Source organism: Trichosurus vulpecula, chromosome 1 (genome assembly GCF_011100635.1).
Source record: "Trichosurus vulpecula isolate mTriVul1 chromosome 1, mTriVul1.pri, whole genome shotgun sequence".
Lineage (NCBI taxonomy): Eukaryota > Metazoa > Chordata > Mammalia > Diprotodontia > Phalangeridae > Trichosurus > Trichosurus vulpecula.
Genome location: NC_050573.1, coordinates 16,974,009 through 16,997,338, shown reverse-complemented (window position 1 = coordinate 16,997,338; position 23,330 = coordinate 16,974,009). Strand labels below are relative to the sequence as shown.

The following is a 23,330-nucleotide window of genomic DNA, read 5'->3' as shown; positions in this document are numbered from 1 at the left end:
AGAATCGCTGCCCTCAAGAAGCTTAGAGGTCAGCAAGGAGACAAGGCATAAACATCACATCACAGGAGAAGTCGATTCCTGGGAAACAAAACAAAGTCCTATGGGAAGCCAGAGGGGATGAGAAAGCTCAGCAATGATGATTCTGGGAAATAATCCTGTCTCATGCACGTGATATGATCATGGAAATCAGAAGAATGAAGCTAGCATGTAAAAAATAAAGAACATGGATGGATTTTGAGAAAGCTGATCATTTGAGCACTGATTCTGAACTTGAGGCAGCAGTGCTAGGAGCCAGAACGGAAAGAACACAGAAGAACACAGGTTCTAAGCCCTGCTTGGGCACCAAGAACTTCCTCTGCTCCTCAAAAGGGCAGCCTCAGGAGGTAGGAGATTTTCTCCTCATTGGAGGTTTTCAAGCAAAGGTGGAATGATCACTTGTTGGACCTCTAATTTACAGAGGGCTATTGGTTTTTTTTTCCCTTCGGGTATAGGTTGGCCCAGCTGGACACTGAGGTCTCTTCTAACTGTGAAATTCTCCAGATCTAGAACCAGCTGAGTAATCATGGGACAATCCATCCTCTTTGTGAGCTTCAGTTTCCATCTCTATGAAATGAGGGAAAGTGTTAGGCCATGTGAGCATGAAGATGGGAGACTAGACATTCTTTCTCATCCTTACAACCTTTCAAAACCACTCCAAAATCAGAATTATACAAGAGAAACAAAGCAATTTCAGCTGTTGCCATTTAGGAAGTGACTCTTTAGTGAAGTAAGGGCAGACAAAGCTAACCCCTAACCACTGAGCACTCCCTCCCGACTGCCCACCATGGTCCTGCAGCACGGCTACCCAAGCTGACCCAACTCCATTCTCATTTCCTCCTGCTGCTGTCAGAAAACCAAATGCAGGAGCTTGCTCAGGCTAGGACAGCACAGCAGGGCCCTGGGCTATAACAAAACTCAACCAAAGAAGTGGAAGGCGGAGGAATTGGCGCAAGATGAGGGATGGGGGGCTGTGTGGCCCTCCACCACGGCTGGAGGGAGGAGCCCAGAATCTAGCTGGGACCACTTCTGTCCCCCCAGAAATCACCTGAGCCAGGGACTGGGACCTGAGAAAAAGGAACTCCCCACTGTGGAAGGAAACAGAAAGGGCTTAGAGGTCCAGCCTCCAGGGAAGCCATGATCAAAGAGGAAGCAGTCAGAAAGTGAGTGACAGGAGGAATATAAGAGAGAGAGGGGAAAAAGTCCAATTACTAAAGATCTCACGAGGATGAAAATTCAAAGACTTTGAGCATAAGTAGATAAACCGATAGGGACAGTTAATAACAAAAGGCAATATGGCCTCCAGATCCACTAAAAGAGTCCAGATATCTATGAATAAATATTCTAAGACAAAGGAAAATTAATTAACACTCGATGAAGCAGAGGATGCTATGGATTCCCAAGAGAGCATGGAACCATAGAAAGATGTTTCCCAATGGTTTAAAAGAGAAATAAACACTGTAGGAGTAGAATTTACAGCTTGCACAGCAGAAATAACTGGCACACTAGAAAAACTTGAATCCATGGTGGCAAAGAAACAAAAGAGAAGATTACTGATTGAGAAGGAAGATACACAGAAGGACAACTAGGAAAAGAGAAGCTAAAAGCAATAAAGAAGAAAACATGATCTCCTTACAAGCAAAATATATTCCCAAAGATGGCATGCATAGAAATGACTTGCTCTCAGAAGAATATAAGTTAAAAAAATTTATCATGATGCAAGAAATATTTTAATAAAACTGCCCAGAATTTCAGAACACAGGAAACAAAGTACCAACAGGAAGAATCCACAGACTGCCTCCAGAAGAAAAAAAAGTCCTATGCTGCAAACCCCAAGACACACAGCGGTTAAAATTAACAATTCCAATGACAAACACCACATTCTACAAGCAGCCGGGAGAAAGACCTTCAAATATAGGGGAAAGGAAATTTGAATAAAATGAGAAAGAGCCACTCGATCTTCTCTAGTGTTATTTCTAGCTCTGATTTCCTTTGTTTTGTGCTCTAAGTTCCTTAAGAGCTCTAACATTCTATGATGAAGATGGGGAGTGGGGAGGCAGCCTCTTGGCCTAAAATTGCTGCCTTCCTCGCTTATAATGCCAACACGTTGCCCCAGACTCAGCTTCTCTGCACTAGATTCAGATTTAAAGAAAGGAAAATATTTGCAAATCCATAAAATAAGAAGGACTCACTTACTACAAGCATGTCACATTTTATGACAAAACGGTATGTCTAACATCTATATCTATTTATTCTCTTTCACAACTATTTTAAAGCATCACTTGGAAAGGATACGAGCTAGAAATTAGAAAGGCATCAGAAAGGAAAAAAGAAGCTATTTCTCCATGAGGGTTAGCAGGGCAGCAAGGTGCAGCAGCAAGAACACCTGAAGCCCTGAGTTCAGGTCCCAGCTCCCTGTTAACTGGACATTGGGCCATCTGCTCATGGTCACCACGTATCATCTCAAGCTTTTGGTTTTCAGGGCTATAAAAGGAAGAGTTTAGACCTGGAAGTGTAATGCAGTGGCAAGGGGCTGGATTTGGAGTCCCAAGGGCTGGGTTCAAATTCTGGCTCTGCTGCTGTGTTGCTGGGTACAAGTCCCATTAGCTCTGAGCCTCAGCCTTCTGAGCCATACAGCAGGAGGGAACTGGAATCAAGGCCTCCCCTCCTGACAAATGGCTGTAAGAGATATCTATGGCCCCCTCCCTTCTTCTTGCTTTCTTCAGGCTCTCACACCAAGCCCTGCCTGCTGCCAGGTGGCATTTCTACAGCAACTGTTCTCCCCTTTCCTAGAAATCAGCTTCAGGTTGGCTGCTCCCTTGTGTAGCACTGAAGGGCTGCTGGACAACTGGACTGGGGGAAAATGCAATTTTTTACAATTTATGACCTCAAGTCTCATTTCTCCACTAAGCATCTCTCGCCTGAATCAACATTACCACAGCAACCTCCAAACTGACTGAGGCCTGGAGCATTTCTTCCTTCAAACAGATTACTACAGAGTGAAACAAAGACCACTTTGACATTGTGTGGATGCCCAGGAACACTTGAAGAGCAGCCCTGAGGTGGGGATGATCTAATGAATAGGGTCAGATACAAGCAGAAGAGCTGAGAAACTTCCAGAAAAGAGCAACATCACACTGTAAGATGAGCTGCAGAAGCTAGGTGGAACCTTCTACCAGCTCCACCTACAGGAAGGAGAATGGGTTGGTTCTGATGGACAGTTAGAAGAGAATCAGAACCCAGGATTTCAGAGTCAGAAGGGGCGTCCAAGGCTGGAGTAGCCTAGAATGGGAGCAGTATGGGACCTCAGAGGCCACCTCGCCCAATCTCCTCATGTGACACTTTGAGGATACTGAGGCCTAGGAAGGACGTGCACCAAATCACATAGTCGGAAAGCGGCCCAGCCAGGATTGAGACCCCATTTCTTTAGGTCAAAATTCCTTATCTTTCTACCACCCTGTGCTGCCTCTCTGGGAAAGAACACCCTTATGACATCCCTCATCCAGTCTCTGGCTAATGACCTCCAGTGCAGGAGAGTCCACTTACTCCTGAGGGTGGACCCACTTGGGGTGACCCTGCTGCTCAGCAAGTGTGTCCTTCACATCAGCCTGAGCTCGCTTCCCAACTCCTTGGACCCACTGCTCCTGCTTCTGCCCTTTCAATGGGCCAAGAAAAATGAGGCAAATCCCTCTTCCCCACAACAGACCTTCCAATGCTTGGACACAGCTCTCAGGGCCTCCCTGCCTCTTCTCGTCTCCAGGTCAAATATCCCTCATTGCTTCCATTGATCCTCACTGCCCTCTGGACAAACCCTGCTTGTCAATGTCCTTCCCAAAACATGTCACCCAGAACTGGCCAGGGGAAAATCAGTGAGACTCTGACCCCCCTTGTCACTGGGATCTGTGCCCTTCTCAACACAGCCTAAGATCTCCTTAACATTGGGGGTTTCCCTCCACTAAAAATGCCAGCTCTTTTTGAGACAAACTTTTCTCTAGGTCAGCCGAGCCAAATGCCTCATTTTCAGAGGAGGGAGCTGGGGCTCTGAAAGGGCAGTGACTTTGCCAAGGTCACAAGGCCAGTCAGCAGCAGAGCTGAAAGGAGCATCTCAAGTCCAGTCCCTGGCCTCCAATCCTCAGCTAAACTTCACTATTATCTTTTTTTTCCTTAGGGAAGCCAAGATCTGGATGCATTCAACATATTTAATTATAAAGACCAAATTACAGGTTACAAAGGCCTTGGAGTAAACTGTTCAGTATCTAAAAATATACGTCAGATGGTGGGAGTGAGCGGCAGCTCCAAGTTTCCCAGAACCACCTAGGAGAAAGCTTGGCCACCTGGCAGCATTGAGAAAACAGGCTCCAGGCCAGAAAGCGACTCCTGGCTCTGACACTTGGGAGCTCTGTGGCCCTGAACAAGGCATTAACCTCTCCAAACTCAGGCTCTTCATTTGGAAAATGGAAAACATAACGTAGACAACCTGCCTAATAAGGCTGCTAGGAGGAAAGGACTTTTGAAACTGTAAAGCATGAATGTAAATGCGAGTTTTTATTGTTATTGTCATCATAAGAAAATTCTGACAATTAATAGGAGTCTACAAGAGAATTGCCTCAAGGTAAAAACTGGACTTTTAACAAGGAAATTCAGTCTTCAGGCTTTGGGAGATGGCGGAACAAGACCACGTGGGCAGCTTGGGATTTTTGTGGTTTTCTTCCTCAAGTTTGTATGAAATGTGCAATGCCAAGCTGATTGCAGGAGGCACAGAAAGCCTCACTGAATGCCCAGGCCACCCTGAGGGCAGCCTCAGGCAAGCCTTAAATCCCCACCAGAAGTGGGCCTAAACATTCCCATTATCTCTCACCTTTCTTTCAGTTCCCACTAGTACCTCCACTGTCCCTTTCCCCTCAGATGCTGGTGCCGGGGATGCTCCCACATTTCCCTCTGCCAAAACATCAGCTAGCCATCATGTTTACTGATTGACAGTGAAGGCAATGCGAGGCACTATGCCCAAGTCATAGGACCAGACCTCAGGTTCTAGTTGTGCCTTGTACTAGCTGTGTGTCCATGAATGAACGAATGAAAAAGCTTTTATGAAGCACTATGTATAAAACACTGTGCTAAGTGCTGAGGATGGATACAAGTTGTTTATTTGTTTTTCTAAAGCAACAGAATATTCACTCAAAAAGCTTATATTTTAATATGAGAAGGTGACCCATACAAAGGGGAGATGATCAGGAAAGGGAATTTGTTCTGAGAAGGTGAAAAGGGGGAAGAGGAATATACAGCAGTATCAGAGAGAAAATGAGATGGCCTGGAGGCATGACGGGATGAAGCACGAAACTGAAGTGCGGCTGAGCATCTAGGGCCCACCGAGGAAGACAGGGCTCAAGGTTCACACACTCAGGCATCAGTCCAAAGATAAGTGGTTCAGCCCAGCCGGGGATTGGGGCCTGGATTCAGGAAAACCTGCAGATGGAGACCTAGGGCTCAGATCTGGTGTGGGTGGGAGGGTGGGTGATGCAGGTCATTGAGGACAGACATGTGGTGGACCTAGCAACCTGTGCTGGGGTCCTCCACTTTCCCTACGCAGAGCCTAAAACTAAACCATAAGGGGCTGGGAGGGATGTGTCTTGTGTCTCATCTAAACTCTGCATCTTTTCCAAACCTAGAATAGGACTTTCCACTTTCTCACTGATTTACTGAGGCACTTTATAAATGTAAGCTACTGTCACAGCTGATCAAGGCAATGTCCCACCCAATACCACAAAAATATATGATAAAGTAAAACAACATTATGGGGGGACAGTTAGTTTCAGAGTTGAAATATTTTAAATAAGCAATGAGCCAGTAAAATGATGTTGCACGAGGATTTCATGAGTTCTGGGTGGGGTTATACTATATTAAGGGCAGCTAGGTGGTGCAGTGGATAGAGCACCAGGCCTAGAGTCAGGAAGTCATCTTCTGAGTTCAAATCTGACCTTAGACACTACCTGGACAAGTCACTTAACCCTGTTTGCCTCAGTTTCCTCATCTATAAAATGAGCTGGGAAAGGAAAAGGCTAACCACTCTACTATCTTTGCCAAGAAAACCCCAAAAGGGATCCCAAAGGGTCAGACACGACTGAAAAGGGACTGAATTGAAAGTATTATATTGGGGGTATAGTATGACATGATATACTAAATGTAATGTAGCATAAAATAAGGGCATTAATGGTGGTACTGTAAAGAGACACTGGTAGGGGCAATGTGGTGCAGGATGTGCCTGCATTACTGTTATTTTCGCTACGATCATCGCCATTACGATCATTTTATTACCCATCCCAGGAGAAAAGGCATTTGAGTGATAGAAAAGGTCTTCTCTCAAAGTAATGATTCTGCTAGTGGAATTCCATGTATTGTCATCTTCATTAACAAATCGTTACCAAGCAACTAGGATGTGCAGACCATATGGAAATACGTATGGGGGAAGTGAGAGCAAAAGACCTTCCTAGGGCCATTCCAAGAAAAACAAAAAACAAAAACAAAGAATCTTAGTTTCCCAGCTACATATGCATAAAGTCAGCACTGGCCAAGCATTTCCTTTCCCTTTAACTATTATTACTGGCTCCATTTCCAAAAGCCAGAGATATGCTGCAAAATTTAGAGGATTTTAGAAAAGCTGCTCTAAGCACCAAATTGAGAAGAGTAGCCTTTATGACCAAAGATATTTCTGGCATATCAATAAGGTGAGAAAGTGAAGAAAATGTCATGAAAGAAAGGAAATCGAATGTTCAAACTAAACAAAAAAGAGAAAGAAAAAAAAAAACATGGTAGGTTTCATTTGTTTCATTTCAATTTCTTCTCACAGCTTACTTCCTTCTGGAGGAAACTTGATCACTTCAACAGATGGGATAAATGGTTATTCAGCCTCTGCATGATGAGCTTCAATAAGGGAGACTCTACTACTTCTTGAAAGAACTGCACCTTATTCTTTGACCCACTTATTCTTTAAGAGGAAGTTATTAGTCTTCAACTAATTATATTTAATCAACAGCCCTTTATTGAATATAATTTTATTGCACTGTGTTCCATAAAAATGCATTAAATATTTCTGCTTTTTCTGCATGTTTGTGAGGTTTTTATGTCCTAATACATGGTCAGTTTTTGTAAAGGTACCATACACCACTGACGAATGTGTACACTCCTTTCTATTCCCATTCAAAAATTTCCCAAGTTCTATCATATCTAACTCTTAAAAAAATTCTATTCAGGTTGTCCATGTCTTCATTTTGGTTATTTTTTTGTTGGAGCTGCCTAAGTCCAAGGGTGATAAATTGGGATCCCCCTATAATAGTTTTATTGTCTATTTCCCCCTATAATCCTTTTTCTGTAAGTATTTAGATGTTATGCCATTTGATGCATATATATTTTGTAACAATATGAATTCACTGACTATTGTGCCTTTCAGCAAAATGTAGTTTTCCTGTTTATGTTTTTAAATTTAGTCTATTTTTTATATTTCTTTGTTGGAGATCATGACTATAATCGCTGTTGTTTTTTTTTTTTTACTTTATCAGAAGCATAAAAGGTTTTCCTCCAGCCCTTTATTTTAACTCTTTGTGCATATTTAAAATATATTTTTGTAAACAACATATAATTGGATTTTGCCTTTAATACACTATGGTGTCTTTTTCCATGTATAAGTGTGCACATGCCATTCACATGCACATCTATGATTTTTAATCATGTTCTCTCTATCCTACTCTTTCAAACTTTTCCTTCTCTGTTTCCAACCTTGATTTAAGACTTGTTTCATTCAAGATTAATTCTTTTAATCTACCATCTTATTCCCCCCTTTCCCTTATCCCCATTTCCCAACTATTTCCCTGTTGAACGACATTCATTTGTGTACCCAGCTCTGTGTGCAGATTTCCCCCTCCTTTGTCCAGCTCAAGTGAGAGTAAGGCTTAACTGTCATTCCACCCCTCCCCCTCTCCCTCCATGTTTATAGAGATTTCTACTTGTGCATGCCAATTAAGTGAGATAATTTTCCCCCATCCTTCAGCTACTCTTTCTATTCTTCTTTCAAGATCATCAAAACATAACAGAACTACCCTGAGTCCCTCTGACTATTTAGATTCCCTGCCATAACTCTTAATGATGATAGAGTTTTGAGAGGATTCATGTATCACCTCCCCATTATTAGGAAGTAAATAATTGCTCAGTCTCTTATGATTGCTCATTCACGTTTACCTTTTTACATTTCTCTTGACTCTCACTTGTTTACTTAGCTTTGGTCTTTTCATAAGGAATTCTTGGAAGTCTTCTTTTCCATTAAAAGTCCATTTCCACCTGAGGGATTATATACTCAGTTTGGTGAGATACATTATTTCTGGTTGTGAACCTATGTCCTTTGCTTCCTTTAGTACTAAATTCTAAACTCTCCACTTGTTGAAGTAATGGCTGCTAAACCTTGCCTGATCTGACTGTGGATCCTCAGTACTTGAATACTTTCTCCCTGGCTGCTTGCAGTATTTTTCCTGTGGATTTTGGCTATAACATTCTTTGGAGTTATCATTTGGGAGTTTCTACTTTGCCCTCTGGTTCTAAAAGTTCTGGGCAGTTTTCTTTTGTGATTTCTTGAAATATGGTGTCTGGGCTCTTTTTTTGTAGTCATGGCTTTCAAGGATTCTTAAATTCTCTCTCCTTGATCTATTTTTAGGTCAATTGCTTTTATTACAAGATATCTTATATTTTCTTCTGTTTTTTCAGTCTTTTGATTTTGATTTTATTATTTCTTGTCTCATGGAGTCAATGCAAGCTTCTATTGGGTTAATGCTAAATTAAAAGGAATTATTTTTTCAAGTAAGGTTTTTTCTCTCTTGAGCCATGCTATTAATTTTCTTTCCAAATCTTTCATTCATAGCTTTCATTTCTTTTCCCATTTTTTTCCGCTAGTGCTCTTGTTTGGTTTTTAAACTCATGTTCAACTCTCTTTTTATACTCTTGCTTCATCTCTTCCAGGAATTATGGTTCTCCCTATATACAAACTGTATACAGCTTTTCTTGAGGTTTTTTTTTGAAGATGTTTTAGAGTCATTCCCTTCTTATGGGATTGTGGATTGAGCATTCCTATCACCGTAAAAGGTTGTTATTGTAGGATTCTTATGCTGACCTGGGCTAGAAGAATGATCCATTGTAGCTTTTTTTTAGATTTCCCATCAGAATGCAAGCTAGGGTGTCTTCCAGAACTTTGTGGAGAAGTTTGGGGTGGGGGCAAGATGCTCAACTGTTCTTCTGTTATGCCTATATCTTGGTTCCATTCTTAGTTTTCTCTTATTCTAAGAATTGCTTTAGCAGGTGTTCTTCCCCTGGGCCTGGGAGTTTCTTTTTAACAAATTTGGATAACTATTTCAATATAGTTGCTTTCCTTTGCATTTTACTTTATGCCTTAAAAATCATATTCTAAAGATCATTAGTACCTGGGTTTCACTGGTCTACCAATGGGATCCCAGACACAAAAAAAGACTAAGAACCCCTGCTGTAGGAGTTCCTCCTAATTCCTCTCTGAAGGCTGAAAACTCCCAAGATCCTTTCGAATTGATGATAAGATACTTCTGGTAAACATGAACTACCCCTACAGAAGTCACATTGATTTCCTTAAGATTTAAAAAAATTAAATAAAATTAAAATGTAAATGGACTATTTTAGGGAAGTTTTAGTCAAATCAAATGAGCATAGAAAAATTGAAAATCTTTCCTTTACCTAAAGATGCATAAATACGTGTGTGCGTCTATGTGAATGTGAGTGTGTGTGTGTGTACATGTGCGAATGTGTGTGTGCAAGTGTGAGTGTGTGAGCAAGTATGTGTGCATGCAAGTGTGTGTGCATATCAGAGTGTGTGTGTGTGTGTCTGTGTCTGTGTGTGTGTGTGTGTGTCTGTGTGTGTCTGTGTGTGTGCAGGCGCATGCTGCAGCTACTGAGGCACTGCCCAGGCAAAATCCTAGGCCCTGGGAATACAAAGACTAAAACAAAACTAACCTTGCTCTCACAGAATTAATATTCTATTGGGGTAGCATCAGGAATCCATATAAGCAAATACTAGGGGAAATTAAAAAAGAGGGGATGAAAAGAGATCTCCTGTAGGAAGAGTCTTTGAGTTCAGCCAAAGGAAGCTCTGCATTCTGAGAGTCAAAGAAAAGAGAATAGATTCCAAGGATGTGCAAAGACACTCTGATGGGAAACAAAGCAGGAAACAAGTGCCTGGTGCAGTCTTATCCTAGAGGAGCTCCCTATCCTCGAGGGTAAGGAGATTGGGTCCAAGCATAAATAGAATAGAAGGCCAGGTGTGTAAGGAACAGCCCGGGAGAGATCTGACAAAGGGTTCCAGAAGAAACCAAAGAGGAAAGGAGAGGTCACTTTTGTGAAGCCTGAAGTGGTGGAAGAGGGGAGCTTTGGAAGAGAAAGACTGTGGGAGTCACAGAGGAGGACGATGTTCTCTCCAGGCCTGGGGGACCAGGAGGCAGAAAAGGTTTTCCGGGAATGTAGACAAGTGGTAGGGACACCAGCACAGTGGTCCCCTCACCACATACTCTTCAGACAACTGAACCACCAGTGAGGAAGGGAGTGCACACCATGGTCAGTGACATCAGTCAGTGGCAAAATTGGTTTGCAGACCCTGTGTCCCGTCTCTCTGTCTGATGTTCCCTCATTAGCTGGAAATGCTAGAGATCAACTTTCTTTTACATGAAATATCAGATCTTACCAAAGGACATATTGCCCAATGCTGGGTCGCCCAAGACAAAGAGGCCTTTGGAGGTAGGAATTTCCAATTCCATATTACTATTATTTCAAGTACTTTCCATAGTCTTACCTCGCATGGGAGATTTCATGGCAGCTTCCACCATCCCAACCAGAAGTTGTAGACTCTTGGGATCCTGGGCCAAGCCTGATGCAAAGGCTGCCAGAGCATCTGCATGGCGTCCAAGATATTGGAGGGCAACACCCTGTCGGAAGTATGCCTAGAAGAATAAGAGAGATAATAAGCATTTAATACAGGATAGCAGGAAGATTGATGATGTCACAAAGCCAGAGCAAACAGCCAACCCACCAAAGACAAAATGAATCTTGGCTGAAAAAAACGAGCAAACATTTTCTTCTTCTTAAGTCACTGTCTCCCAAGAGTAGAGACTTCAAGCCTGCTATGCATGTCGAGGTCGGTCATATTTTTGATCACTCCCTCCTATGATATGCTCAAGAACCTAGTATCTAGAAATCAGATCCCACACAGCAAAAATTTGCCAACTGCCGACTATATCCAAGGCACTGCTTTACCGGGGAGATACAAAGATAAAAATAAAATAATGCTTGCCCTCAGGAGCATGTATTCTACTAGACTAGAGAGACTATACCAAGTGCATTTAAATGAAGCATTTGGGGGGGAGCCAAGATGGCGGCTGGAAAGCAGTGATTTGTGTGAGCTCCCCCCCAGGTCCCTCCAAAAACCTATAAAAATGGCTCTGTACAAATTCTAGAACTGCAGAAGCCACAAAATAGCAGAGGGAAGCAGGGATCTAGCCCAAGACAGCCTGAATGGTCACAGGGTAAGGTCTATCGCACAAAACTGGGAGCAGACTGGAGCAGAGCGCAGTGTGAGCTGTGCCTGGCCCAACCAGACCGAGAGCCCAGCAGAACGGGCCCTAGCATACTGAATCAGTGAGCTGTGGCAGTTACCAGACTTCTTAACCCACAAACACCAAAGACAACAGAGAAGAACTGCAGAACTCACGAAATAGTAGAGGGAAGCAGGGCTCCAGCCCAGGAGGGCCTGGATGGTTGCGGGGTAAGGTCTATGGGGCATGAAGCTGGGAGCAGAGCAGAGCCCTGCATGGGCAGCAGCAGGACCAACCAGACTGGGAGTCAGGTGCAACAGGCCCTAGCACCCTGAATCAGTGAGCTGTGGCAGTTACCAGACTTCTCAAGCCACAAACACCAAAGACAACAGAGAAGATTAGTGGGAAAAGCTGCAGGGGACAGAGTGAAAGGAGTTCACAGTTCAGCCACCACCCCAGGGACAGCAGAGGTGGTGCAGCTACAGGACTACAGCTACAGTTGCTTCTGGCCCCAGGACTACCTGGTGGGAGGAATGAAGTGGCAGATCAGAGCAGGAGTGCAGAGCCTGCTGAAGATCTGAGTCAGGTCCGCGTTGGCAGTTCTTGGGGAGGAGGAGCGCTGGTTTGGCAGAGCTTGCTGTGAGAAATAGCTCTGAAAACAACAGTGCATCCCCTCAAGCTTGGAACAAAGTACTCTCTGCTCTACAGGCAGTCATACCCCGAAAAAAAATTCAAGGGTCAAGTAGTTGGCTGGGAACACGGACAGGCAGCAAAAATGGACTCAGATTCAGACTCAGACTTTGGAATCTTTCTTCGGTGACAAAGAAAATCAAAACATACAGCCAGAAGAAGTCAACAAAGTCAAAGAGCCTACATCAAAAGCCTCCAAGAAAAACATGAACTGGTCTCAGGCCATGGAAGAGCTCAAAAAGGATTTGGAAAAGCTAGTAAGAGAAGCAGAGGAAAAACTGGGAAGAGAAATGAGAGTGATGCAAGAAAGCCATGAAAAACAAGTCAATGACTTGCTAAAGGAAACCCAAAAAATACTGAAGAAAATAACACCTTAAAAATAGACTAACTCAAATGGCAAAAGAGCTCCAAAAAGCCAATGAGGAGAAGAATGCCTTGAAAGGCAGAATTAGCCAAGTGGAAAAGGAGGACCAAAAGACCACTGAAGAAAATACTACCTTAAAAATTAGACTGATGCAAGTAGAAGCTAGTGACTTTATGAGAAATCAAGATATTATAAAACAGAACAAAAGGAATGAAAAAAAATGGATGACACTGTCAAATATCTATTGGAAAAAGCCACTGACCTGGAAAACAGATCCAGGAGAGATAATTTAAAAGTCATTGGACTACCTGAAAGCCATGATCAAAAAAAGAGCCTAGATATCATCTTTCAAGAAATTATCAAGGAGAACTGATATTCTAGATATTCTAGAGCCACAGGGCAAAATGGAAATTGAAAGAATCCACAGATTGCCTCCTCAAATAGATCCCAAAAAGAAAACTCCTAGGAATATTGTCACCAAATTCCAGAGCTCCCAGATTAAGGAGAAAATACTGCAAGCAGCCAGAAAGAAACAATTTGAGTATTGTGGAAACACAATCAGAATAACACAAGATCTAGCAGCTTCTACATGTAGGGATCGAAGGGCTTGGAATATGATATTCTGGAGGTCAATGGAGTTAGGATTAAAATCAAGAATCACTTACCCAACAAAACTGAGTATCATGCTCCAAGGCAGAATATGGATTTTCAATAAAATAGAGGACTTTCAAGCTTTCTAAGTGAAAAGACCAGAGCTGAATGGAAAGTTTGACTTTCAAACACAAGAATCAAGAGAAGCATGAAAAGGTAAACAAGAAAGAGAAATCACAAGGGACTTTACTAAAGTTGAACTGTTTTGTTTGCATTCCTACATGGAGGGACGATAGAAGGGAGGGCAAATGGGGGAGGAGGTAATCAAAAACAAACACTTTCAAAAAGGGACAGGGTCAAGGAAGAAAATTCAATAAAGGGGGGATAGGTTAGGAAGGAGCAAAATATACTTGGTCTTTCACAACATGAGTATTGCGGAAGGGTTTTACATAATGATACGCATGTGGCCTATGTTGAATTGCTTGCCTTCTTAGGGAGAATGGGTGGGGAGGGAAGAGGGGAGAGAATTTGGAACTCAAAGTTTTAAAAACAGATGCTCAAAAAAAAAGTTTTTTCATGCAACTAGGAAATAAGATACACAGGCAAAGGGGGATAGAAATTTATGTTGCCCTACAAGAAAGTAAGGGAAAAGGGGATGGGAGAGGAGTGGGGTGACAGAAGGGAGGGCTGACTGGGGAACGGGGCAACCAGAATATATCCCATCTTGGAGTGGGTGGGAGGGTAGAAATGGGGAGAAAAATTTGTAATTCAAACTCTTGTGAAAATTAACGCTGAAAACTAAATATATTAAATAAATTAAATAAATAAATAAAAATAAAGTAAGATTGCCCCCAGCAAAAAAAAAAAAAATGAAGCATTTAAACACTCTGGGGATGACTCTAGTCTGTTCTTTATTCTATGTGTGTATATATGACACCCTGCCTATCTCATGCCTGACACAGCCAGTTCCATGCATGGAATATCCTTTTTTTTCCTCACTTCCACATCCCAGAATTCCTCACCAATTGTTGGTACCTCACCTCACCAAATTATTTTGTGTTTATTTCTTATCTAGTTTGTATTCACACAAGTTACATCCAGATAATTCCCTTCCTCCAGTGTCATGTGATGGAATGGAAGCTCCTCAAGGTCAGGAACTCTCTTTTTTTCTTTTGTATCACTAAGACCTAGCAGACTAGGTGCTTAACCAATGCTTGCTGAAAGAATGAATGAGCACACCACTGACGTTGTAAATTCCTTTTCTTATTGTCCTCCCACATTCCTTCAGTGCCTACTGTGGTGTTAGAGTCATAGCTCAATAAACTTGCTGAGCTGGATTTTTCTTTTGAAATCATTCCAGATATGGCTAATCAGATAAATCATCATATTAATGTTTATCTTTAAAGATAATCTAGTAACACCAAAGAGCATAACATTGGTATACATGAGTGTTTCATATTTAATAATTTAAAAAGTTACAATTAGACAAAATAAGCATATACTTTCTTGCAAAATAAAGCATCTCTATCATTGTTCCTATTCGTTCTTTAACTGGGTCAGTTTATAAAATAAGGTTACTATCAGTGATTAAAATAAAATACTATTAACTGGAGAAAGAAGGAATGGAGGAAGGTCAAATCTAAATTATAGGAAAGTTTGAATCATCTTTTTTTTCATGCTAGTTTAAATGACTTCCAGGACATATGGTAACATGAACTAGGCTAATTAAGTGTTATATTACCAAGTACAGACCTGAGAACCTGCTTTAATGAAAGAATAAGAAGTTATGTGTAACTAACAGACATTCTTTGTAATATGTGCTTCTAATGGTCTGAAACAATTTGTTCTCTTAAGAAGATCAAATATTCTTTATATAAGAATGTTTACCTTATAAATTTGCTTCACAAACCCTTTCAGTAAAGGTAAACTTTGGCCCAAATCACCATGCATTTATAATAAATACTATTAATGGATCCTGAAGAGAATTTTACTATAGCTCAATACAACTCACAATCAATGCCTTAAATGTACTTTGTAAACATAGAGATAGATAATCATAAATCTTATTATTGTAGATATATCATTATATCTTTTATTATAGATACAGGTAGGTGTAAATCCACATGCATGTGTCTTTATACATTTCCCAAGCTGTTCATATACATCATCGAACAACCCTTAGGGGTAGGTAAAAAATTTGGGGGCATTGATCTTGATTAACCTCCCCCGCCACGCATACACACAAAGACCTAGAATATAATCATACGGTATTAGGTAATGAGGTATTAAACTACATATGCCTTGATTCCTTTATTATTTGTGAACACTTTTTACTGATGGAAGTAAAGGGTAAAAAAACAGTTGAAGCTGCCTTTGCACACTTTTACATAGGATAGCATTTCTTAGACAAAGTACAGGTTTGGAGGTCCTTTTTTGAGGAAACCCCTGCAGGGGGAAGAAGGAAGGTGTTTCTCTCTCCTCTCTACTCCCAACCACAATGGCATCTAGTAGCAACTTGCCAGGAGTGAGACACATTATCTGACACTCAAGAGTTCATCCATTTGAGAAAACTAGGGCCATAATTGAGGGAGCAGAGATACACACTTGAGATAGACATGATGTAGAAAAGCAGTTGGCGGCAGAAGTGGCTTCAAGGAACAAAGACCCTGGCAGCTGAGGAGAGACCTGGCTATGGACTCAAGTGACAATCAAGTTGTGGACAGAACAGATCTTTGGAAGCCAGTTGAACAACTTGTCCAGTAGAGATGCCACGCTCAAGGGAGGTACATACAGACTACAAAGAGAGAAGCAACTTCCCAAAAGCTGCCTTTGCCGTGCAGCCACACACATACACTCCTCTAAGCCTCATAACAATTGTACTTTAAATCTGATCTCATTCTTCCCACAGACTGGAGTCCATTTGTGGAGTACTGTTCATGGCAGAAATGATTTATAGCAATCATTTTGACTATGTGGATATACCTGAGCAAAGAGCTAATCATGTCTACCAGATGACTATTAATGAGAGGCACACTTGTAGGGGCTCATGAGTGTGTAACCAAAGGGTTAAATCTAGAACCAGAGAGCAGCAACCTTCTAGGGACCCAGCCCTTTAGTACAACTTGGAGAAGTAGCCCAGAGGGGTAGCATTATTACCACCATATTTAATTGGCTGGGAAGTGGCAGCCCAATGAGGTCTAATAACTTGGTCGAGGTCACCTAGTTACTTAGTTACAGGTTCAGTGGTGAAAATAGTTGAATGTAATTCTTGTTCCTTTGTTACAATCTGATATTGTGGAAAGAACACTGGACATGGGAATCAGAAGTCCTAGATCCGAGTCCTACCTTCAAAATTGATAAAATCATTTCACCTCCGTGAAAGCCTCCATTTCCTGGCATAGTCACTACGTCAGAGAATTGTGACGTGAAGGCCCTTCTCAAAGCACTTGAAGAACATGGGATCATTCCTGTTTTCCTGATACCTTAAGAACCTGCTTCTTTCAGTCACAGCAACCAGAACCTACTCAAGCTCTAATCTATCTGATCAATACAAAATACTCCTTTTCCTCCTCATTCAGAAACAACACAAACAGGATATTTTATAGAGTGAGTCATCAAATCTCAATTAGTCTAAACCATCAGCAGCTGTTAAACCTCAGAGTCCTGTAAGACAATAATAACGGGAGACTACATTTTTACCCCTATTTTATAGTCATTTTCTCTCATTGGGCTCATCCACTATTTTAATTTTTAATGTATTTACAGACATTTGCTGTTATTTTTCTCCTTTCATATTTAGGTTGTTAGGATATAAATGCAAGACAGTATAAAATCTATCTAAAATTGAAAACTGGTGATCTCATTTCTAAAATTTAATATTAAAAGTAAACTAAAAATATTCAAAATAAAAATTCATGACCATATCTTGAACCAGTAACAAAATCCTATAGGGAGGTTCAAAAATCAATACAAGAAGCAAAAGAATTAAACATCCATATGTTTGATGATCAGACATTTCTGTTATTGATCCCAATCATGAAGAAGCGTAACAACTCTGATCATCTTATTAGGTGCTCTGCCCCAGTCAGATTCCATCTGGACTACCATACTTAGCTCTTCACACTACATTTTGGGGTGGGGGGACTGACAAGCAGGAATGAGCACAACGGAAAGGAAACAGGATGGAAGGAACCTGAAACTACTTCATATGTAGAATACTTGAAGGACCTGGGGACAGTTTGCCCTGAGAAGGTAAGATTTAGAGAGAACATGATCTCTACCTCCAAATACTGGAAGGGTAAATCAACTTCTCAGCTTCAGAGGTCAGGCAGAGAGGGTCAAAGATTAGAAACCCAAGAAAGTCTAGCTCAGCTCGAACTAAAGAAAACTCTGAAATATTAGAGCTATCTGGCAACAGAAGGGGATGCTTAGGAGGAATTGAGTTTCCCATGACCACTGGAGGTATCCAAGCAGAGACAAGAAGACCACTTGGCCCGGATGCTGCAGGGAGTCGTGCTTTGGATAGCCTGGATGACTCTTAAATAAAGGAGGCCGGCTGACTAGCAACAGTGTCTCACGTTTGTACGGCTAAGCTTTAACATTAACTATCTCATTGACAGAGAAACACATTCAGCGCTGTCTGCCAAATGCAAGCATTAAAAACCCTAATTTATCTGCCCCTGGAAGAGGGAGGCAAGTCCCCATGTCAAGTTCAAGCTGTGGCGTCAAGTTCACACTGGGACCTGAGTGATTCTGAGTGTTTACTTGGAACACTCAGCATTCAGAAAAAGGATGGAAAAGAAAGAGGGAGGAGGGGAAAGAGCATTGAGGAGTGGGCTTTCAGCCTGAGTGAACGCTGTCAGAAGCCCTCCCTTCCTCTAATCCTGCCTGGCCCCCTCCCTGCTGCCCTTCACTTCAGCTGGAGGAGAGGGAGAGGGCCCAGGAGAGGACAACTGAGGCCTTCATTCTTCCCCTTCCTCTCCTTGGGGGAATTCCAGAATTTCCAGCCAGTTATTCATCGAAGGGCAGTACAAACATGGGGCAGTACCATCCATAGAGAATAAAGCTTCTCTTTTTCCCTCTTTGACACAGAAACTTCAAAGAAACCTGGCCTACCCATCCTAAAGATCCTAAGAAACCATAAGGTCTCTGAAGAACATAGGATTCAGAAGGGGTCTTAGGATCCAATGACCTCATTTAGCATACGAGCACATGGGGAAATGAAGGCTTTGTCACTTTCCCAAGATCACAAAAAGAGACTTCAGAAACAAGACTTTTGGCTCCCCTTTACAATGCTGCTTGCTGCCATGATCATTATTATCACTGCCATCATCATATTATTATATTATCATCTCCATCAACTAACATTTCCCATAGTGGCCTCACCCTGGTTGGGCAGGGACACTGAGGACTTGGTGGTTACGACAGTGAAATACAACAGAAAGTGGGCGATTCTGGGCAGGGCCTGGTTTGGCTTTTCTTTGAGAGAACTCCCTCTTCTCTCTTCCTCATCTCAGATGCCCAGCTGTCACTCACATGCTTTTGGCCACTATTTCTGACAGACTGCTCCTTATATCATCCCCACTCTCTCACTCATTGTCAGTCTTTCCCGTCTGCTGGCTCCCTGTCTACTGCCTATAAACATGGTCATGTCTCTCTTCTCCTCAAAAACCTTCACTTGATCCATCCATCTCTGCTAACTATCATCCCATACCTCTCCTGTCTGTGGTAACTAAACTCCTTGAGAAAGCCTTCTAGAAGAACTGCCTCCACACCCTTTCCTCTGAATCTCTTTGTAATTCTCTATGGCTACTGACACAGTGGCTAGACAGCTGAGCCTGGAGTCAGGAAGTTCTGTGTTCAAATTTGACCTCAGATACTTACTAGCTAAGTGACCCTAGGCAAGTCACTTAAACTATGTTTGCCACAGTTTCCTCAGCCTAAAAATTGGGATAACAATAGCACCTACCTCCCAGGGTTATTGTGAGTGAAGAACAGCTGAGATATTTAGAGGTGAATTTGGAAGAGCTTCGGTGATCCTTGCCTTTACTCTGCCATCTTGGCCTTCAAAATATTTCTATGAAAATTTTGGTACAAATGGGACCTTTCCTTCTATATTTGACCTTCTTGGGGTATGTGTCTAGTGGGGGCATAAATGTCTAATCTCTAAGCCAAAGGATAGGAAGATTTTTTTTTTAAATTTAATTTAAATTTATTTATTTAACATATTTGGTTTTCAGCATTGATTTTCACAACAGTTTGAATTACAAATTTTCTCCCCTTTTCTACCCTCCCCCCCACTCCAAGATGGCTTATATTCTGGTTGCCCTGTTCCCCAGTCAGCCCTCCCCTCTATCACCCCCCTCCCCTCTCATCCCCTTTTCCCTTCCTTTCTTGTAGGGCAAGATAAATTTCTACACCCCATTGCCTGTGTATCTTATTTTTTAGTTGTATGCAAAAACTTTTTTTTTTGAACAACTGATTTTAAAACTTTGAGTTCCAAATTCTCTCCCCTCTTCCCTTCCCACCCACCTTCCCTAAGAAGTCAAGCAATTCAACATAGGCCACATGTGTATCATTATGTATAAGCCTTCCACAATACTCACGTTGTGAAAGACTGACTATATTTTGCTCCTTCCCAACCCATCCCGCTTTATTGAATTTTCTCTCTTGACCCTGTCCCCTTTCCAAAGTGTTTGTTTTGATTACCTCCACCCCCATCTGCCCTCCACTCCATCATCCCCCCCCCTTTTATTTTATTTTTTTTAATCTTCCTCCCTCTTCTTTCCTGTGGGGTAAGATACCCAACTGTGTATGTATGGTATTCCCCCTCAGACCAAATCTGATGAGAGCAAGGTTCACTCATTCCCCCCTCACCTGCCCTCTCCCCTCCTCCCACAGAACTGCTTCCTCTTGCCACTTTTACATGAGATATAATCCACCCCATTCTATCTCTCCCTATCTCCCTCTCTCAGTATGTTGCTCTCTCATCCCTTAATTTCATTTTATTTCTTTTAGATATCTTCCCTTCATCTTCAACTCACCCTGTGTCTGCTCTCTCTCTTTTACATATATATATATATACACACACATACATACACATACATACATATACACATAGATATATACATACATACACATTCTCTTATATATATACATAAACATATACATATATATATATATGCATATTCCCTTCAACTACCCTAATACTGAGGTCTCATGAATCATACACATCATCTTTCCATGTAGGAATGTAAACAAAACAGTTCAACTTTAGTAAGCCCCTTGCAATTTCCGTTTCTTGATTACCTTTTCATGCTTCTCTTGATTCTTGTGTTTGAAAGTCAAATTTTCTATTCAGTTCTGGTCTTTTCACTGAGAAAGCTTGAAAGTCCTCTATTTTATTGAAAATCCATATTTTGCCTTGGAACATGATACTCAGTTTTGCTGGGTAGGTGATTCTAGGTTTTAATCCTAGCTCCATTGACCTCCGGAATATCGCATTCCAAGCCCTTCGATCTCTTAATGTAGAAGCTGCCAGATCCTGGGTTATTCTGATTGGGTTTCCACAATACTCAAATTGTTTCTTTCTGGCTGCTTGCAGTATTTTCTCCTTGATCTGGGAGCTCTGGAATTTGGCAACAATATTCCTAGGAGATTTCTTTTTGGGATCTATTTGAGGAGGCGATCGATGGATTCTTTCAATTTCTATTTTGCCCTGTGGCTCTAGAATATCAGGGCAGTTCTCCTTGATAATTTCTTGAGAGAAGGTATCTAGGCTCTTTTTTTGATCATGGCTTTCAGGTAGTCCAATAATTTTTAAATTATCTCTCCTGGATCTATTTTCCAGGTTAGTGGTTTTTCCAAGGAGATATTTCACATTGTCTTCCATTTTTTCATTCCTCTGGTTCTGTTTTATAATATCCTGATTTCTCATAAAGTCACTAGCTTCCACTTGCTCCAATCTAATTTTTAAAGTAGTGTTTTCTTCAGTGGTCTTTTGGACCTCCTTTTCCATTTGGCTAATTCTGCCTTTCAAGGCATTCTTCTCCTCATTGACTTTTTGGAGCTCTTTTGCCATTTGAGTTAGTCTATTTTGTAAGGTGTTGTTTTCTTCAGTGTATTTTTCAGTATTTTTTTGGGTCTCCTTTAGCAAGTCATTGACTTGTTTTTCATGGTTTTCTCGCATCCTTCTCATTTCTCTTCCCAATTTTTCCTCTACTTCTCTAACTTGCTTTTCCAAATCCTTTTTGAGTTCTTCTATGGCCTGGGACCAGTTCATGTTTTTCTTGGAGGCTTTTGTTGTAGGCTCTATGACTTTGTTGTCTTCTTTAGACTGTATGTTTTGGTCTTCTTTGTCACCAAAGAAAGAATCCAAAGTCTGAGACTGAATCTGGGTGTGCTTTCGCTGCCTGGCCATATTCCCAACCAACTAACTTGACCCTTGAGTTTTTCAGTGGGGTATGACTGCTTGTAGACTAACAAATTCTATGTTCCACGTTTGGGGGGGGAGGTGCCAGCTCTGTCAGACCCGCACTGCTCCTTCACCAAGAACCCCCAACCCGAACTGGGCTTAGATCTTCGGCAGGCTGTGCACCCCTGCTCTGATCCGCCACTTAATTCCTCCCACCAGGTGGGCCTGGAGCCGGAAGTAACAACAGCTGTAGCTGCCCCACCTCCACTGCCCCCGGGGCTGGAAGCCAAACCGAGAACTCCTTCCACTCCCACAGCTTTTCCCACTAACCTTCTCCGCAGTCTTTGGTGTTTGTGGGTCGAGGGGTCTGGTAACTGCCGCAGCTCACATATTCAGGGCGCTAGGGCCCCCTCTGCCCGGTTTCTGGTCTGGATGGTCCACGCCGCTCAGGCTGGGCTCTGCTCCACTCCGTTCCCAGCTCCCAGCTCCGTGTGGAATAGACCTCACCCAGAGACCATCCAGGCCGTCCTGGGCTGGAGCCCTGCTTCCCTCTGCTGTTCTGTGGGTTCTGCCGTTCTAGAATTGGTTCAGAGCCATTTTTTATAGGTTTTTGGAGGGACTCGGTAACGGAGCTCACTCTAGTCCCTGCTTACCAGCCGCCATCTTTGCTTGTAATGCCAGGATAGGAAGATTTTAATCACATTTTTAGCATAATTCCAAAATCCAAATTCCAAACTAGTTTCCAGACCAGGGGTGGAGAACCTTGTGGCCTTGAGGCCACATATGGTCCTCAAGTGCAGCCCAGGCCACACTTGAGGACCTAGGGGGCCACATGTGGCCTCGAGGACACAGGTCTCTCACCCTTGAAACCAATTCAGAGCTTCACAAACAATGTATTCATGTGCCTTGAATATTTCCTATTCCTGTCATTTGTCATCGTTACCAATTTGCTGGATGTGACATAAAACCTCACAGCTGTTTGATTAATTCTCAATTGTCTTATTAATGATTTGGAGAAATCTCTCAGAGAGTTGTCAGGAGTTTGCAGTTATTTTGAGAAAGTGTTTAACACAATACCTGACACATAGTCGGTGCTATAAAAATGTTTTTTCCCTTCCCTTCCCTCCCCTTCCCTTGCTTCTGATCTCTTCCTTCAACCCAAACTGCCCTCTCTAAGGTGACTCATGTTCCCTCAGCTGCCAAATGCCATTTTCTAAATGCGTACCCTTCTTGACCTCTCTACAGCCTTTGCCACTGCTGACCACCCTCTCCTACTGGATACTCCCTTCTCTCTAGGATTGCCTGACCCTGTTCTCTCCTGGTTCTGACTGCTTCTTCTTTGGTGCCTCTACTGAATCTGCACCCATATCACGCCCACTAAATGCAGACAGCCCCTAAAGTTTTGTCCTGGGTCATCTTCTCTATCTTATTTCATTTGGTGATCTCAAAAGCTCCCACAGTTTCAAAGATCATCTCTATGCTGATAACTCTCACGTCTTCTTCTCCACCCTGATATCTCTGCTAATCTCCAATCTTGCATCTCCAGCTATCACTGGAGAACTTTAACTGGATATCTCAGAACTGGATATCTCACAGACATCTGAGATGCACGATGTACAAAACTGAATTCACTGGCATTTCCCCAAAT

General features: G+C 42.1%; 1 protein-coding gene across 1 annotated transcript in view; it reads right to left on the bottom strand.

Annotated features, from left to right (window-relative positions):
* The window catches only part of TTC28 (tetratricopeptide repeat domain 28), a 330,631-nt gene extending 307,582 nt beyond the window's left edge, over positions 1–23,049 (bottom strand). Inside the window, exons 1-2 of the mRNA XM_036760398.1 lie at positions 22,990–23,049; positions 10,886–11,033 (exon numbers count right to left, since the gene is read on the bottom strand). Of these exons, the coding sequence (XP_036616293.1) occupies positions 10,886–11,033; positions 22,990–23,049 (208 nt within the window). The remainder of the gene's footprint in view (positions 1–10,885; positions 11,034–22,989) is intronic.
* Between the last annotated feature and the right edge of the window lie 281 nt (positions 23,050–23,330).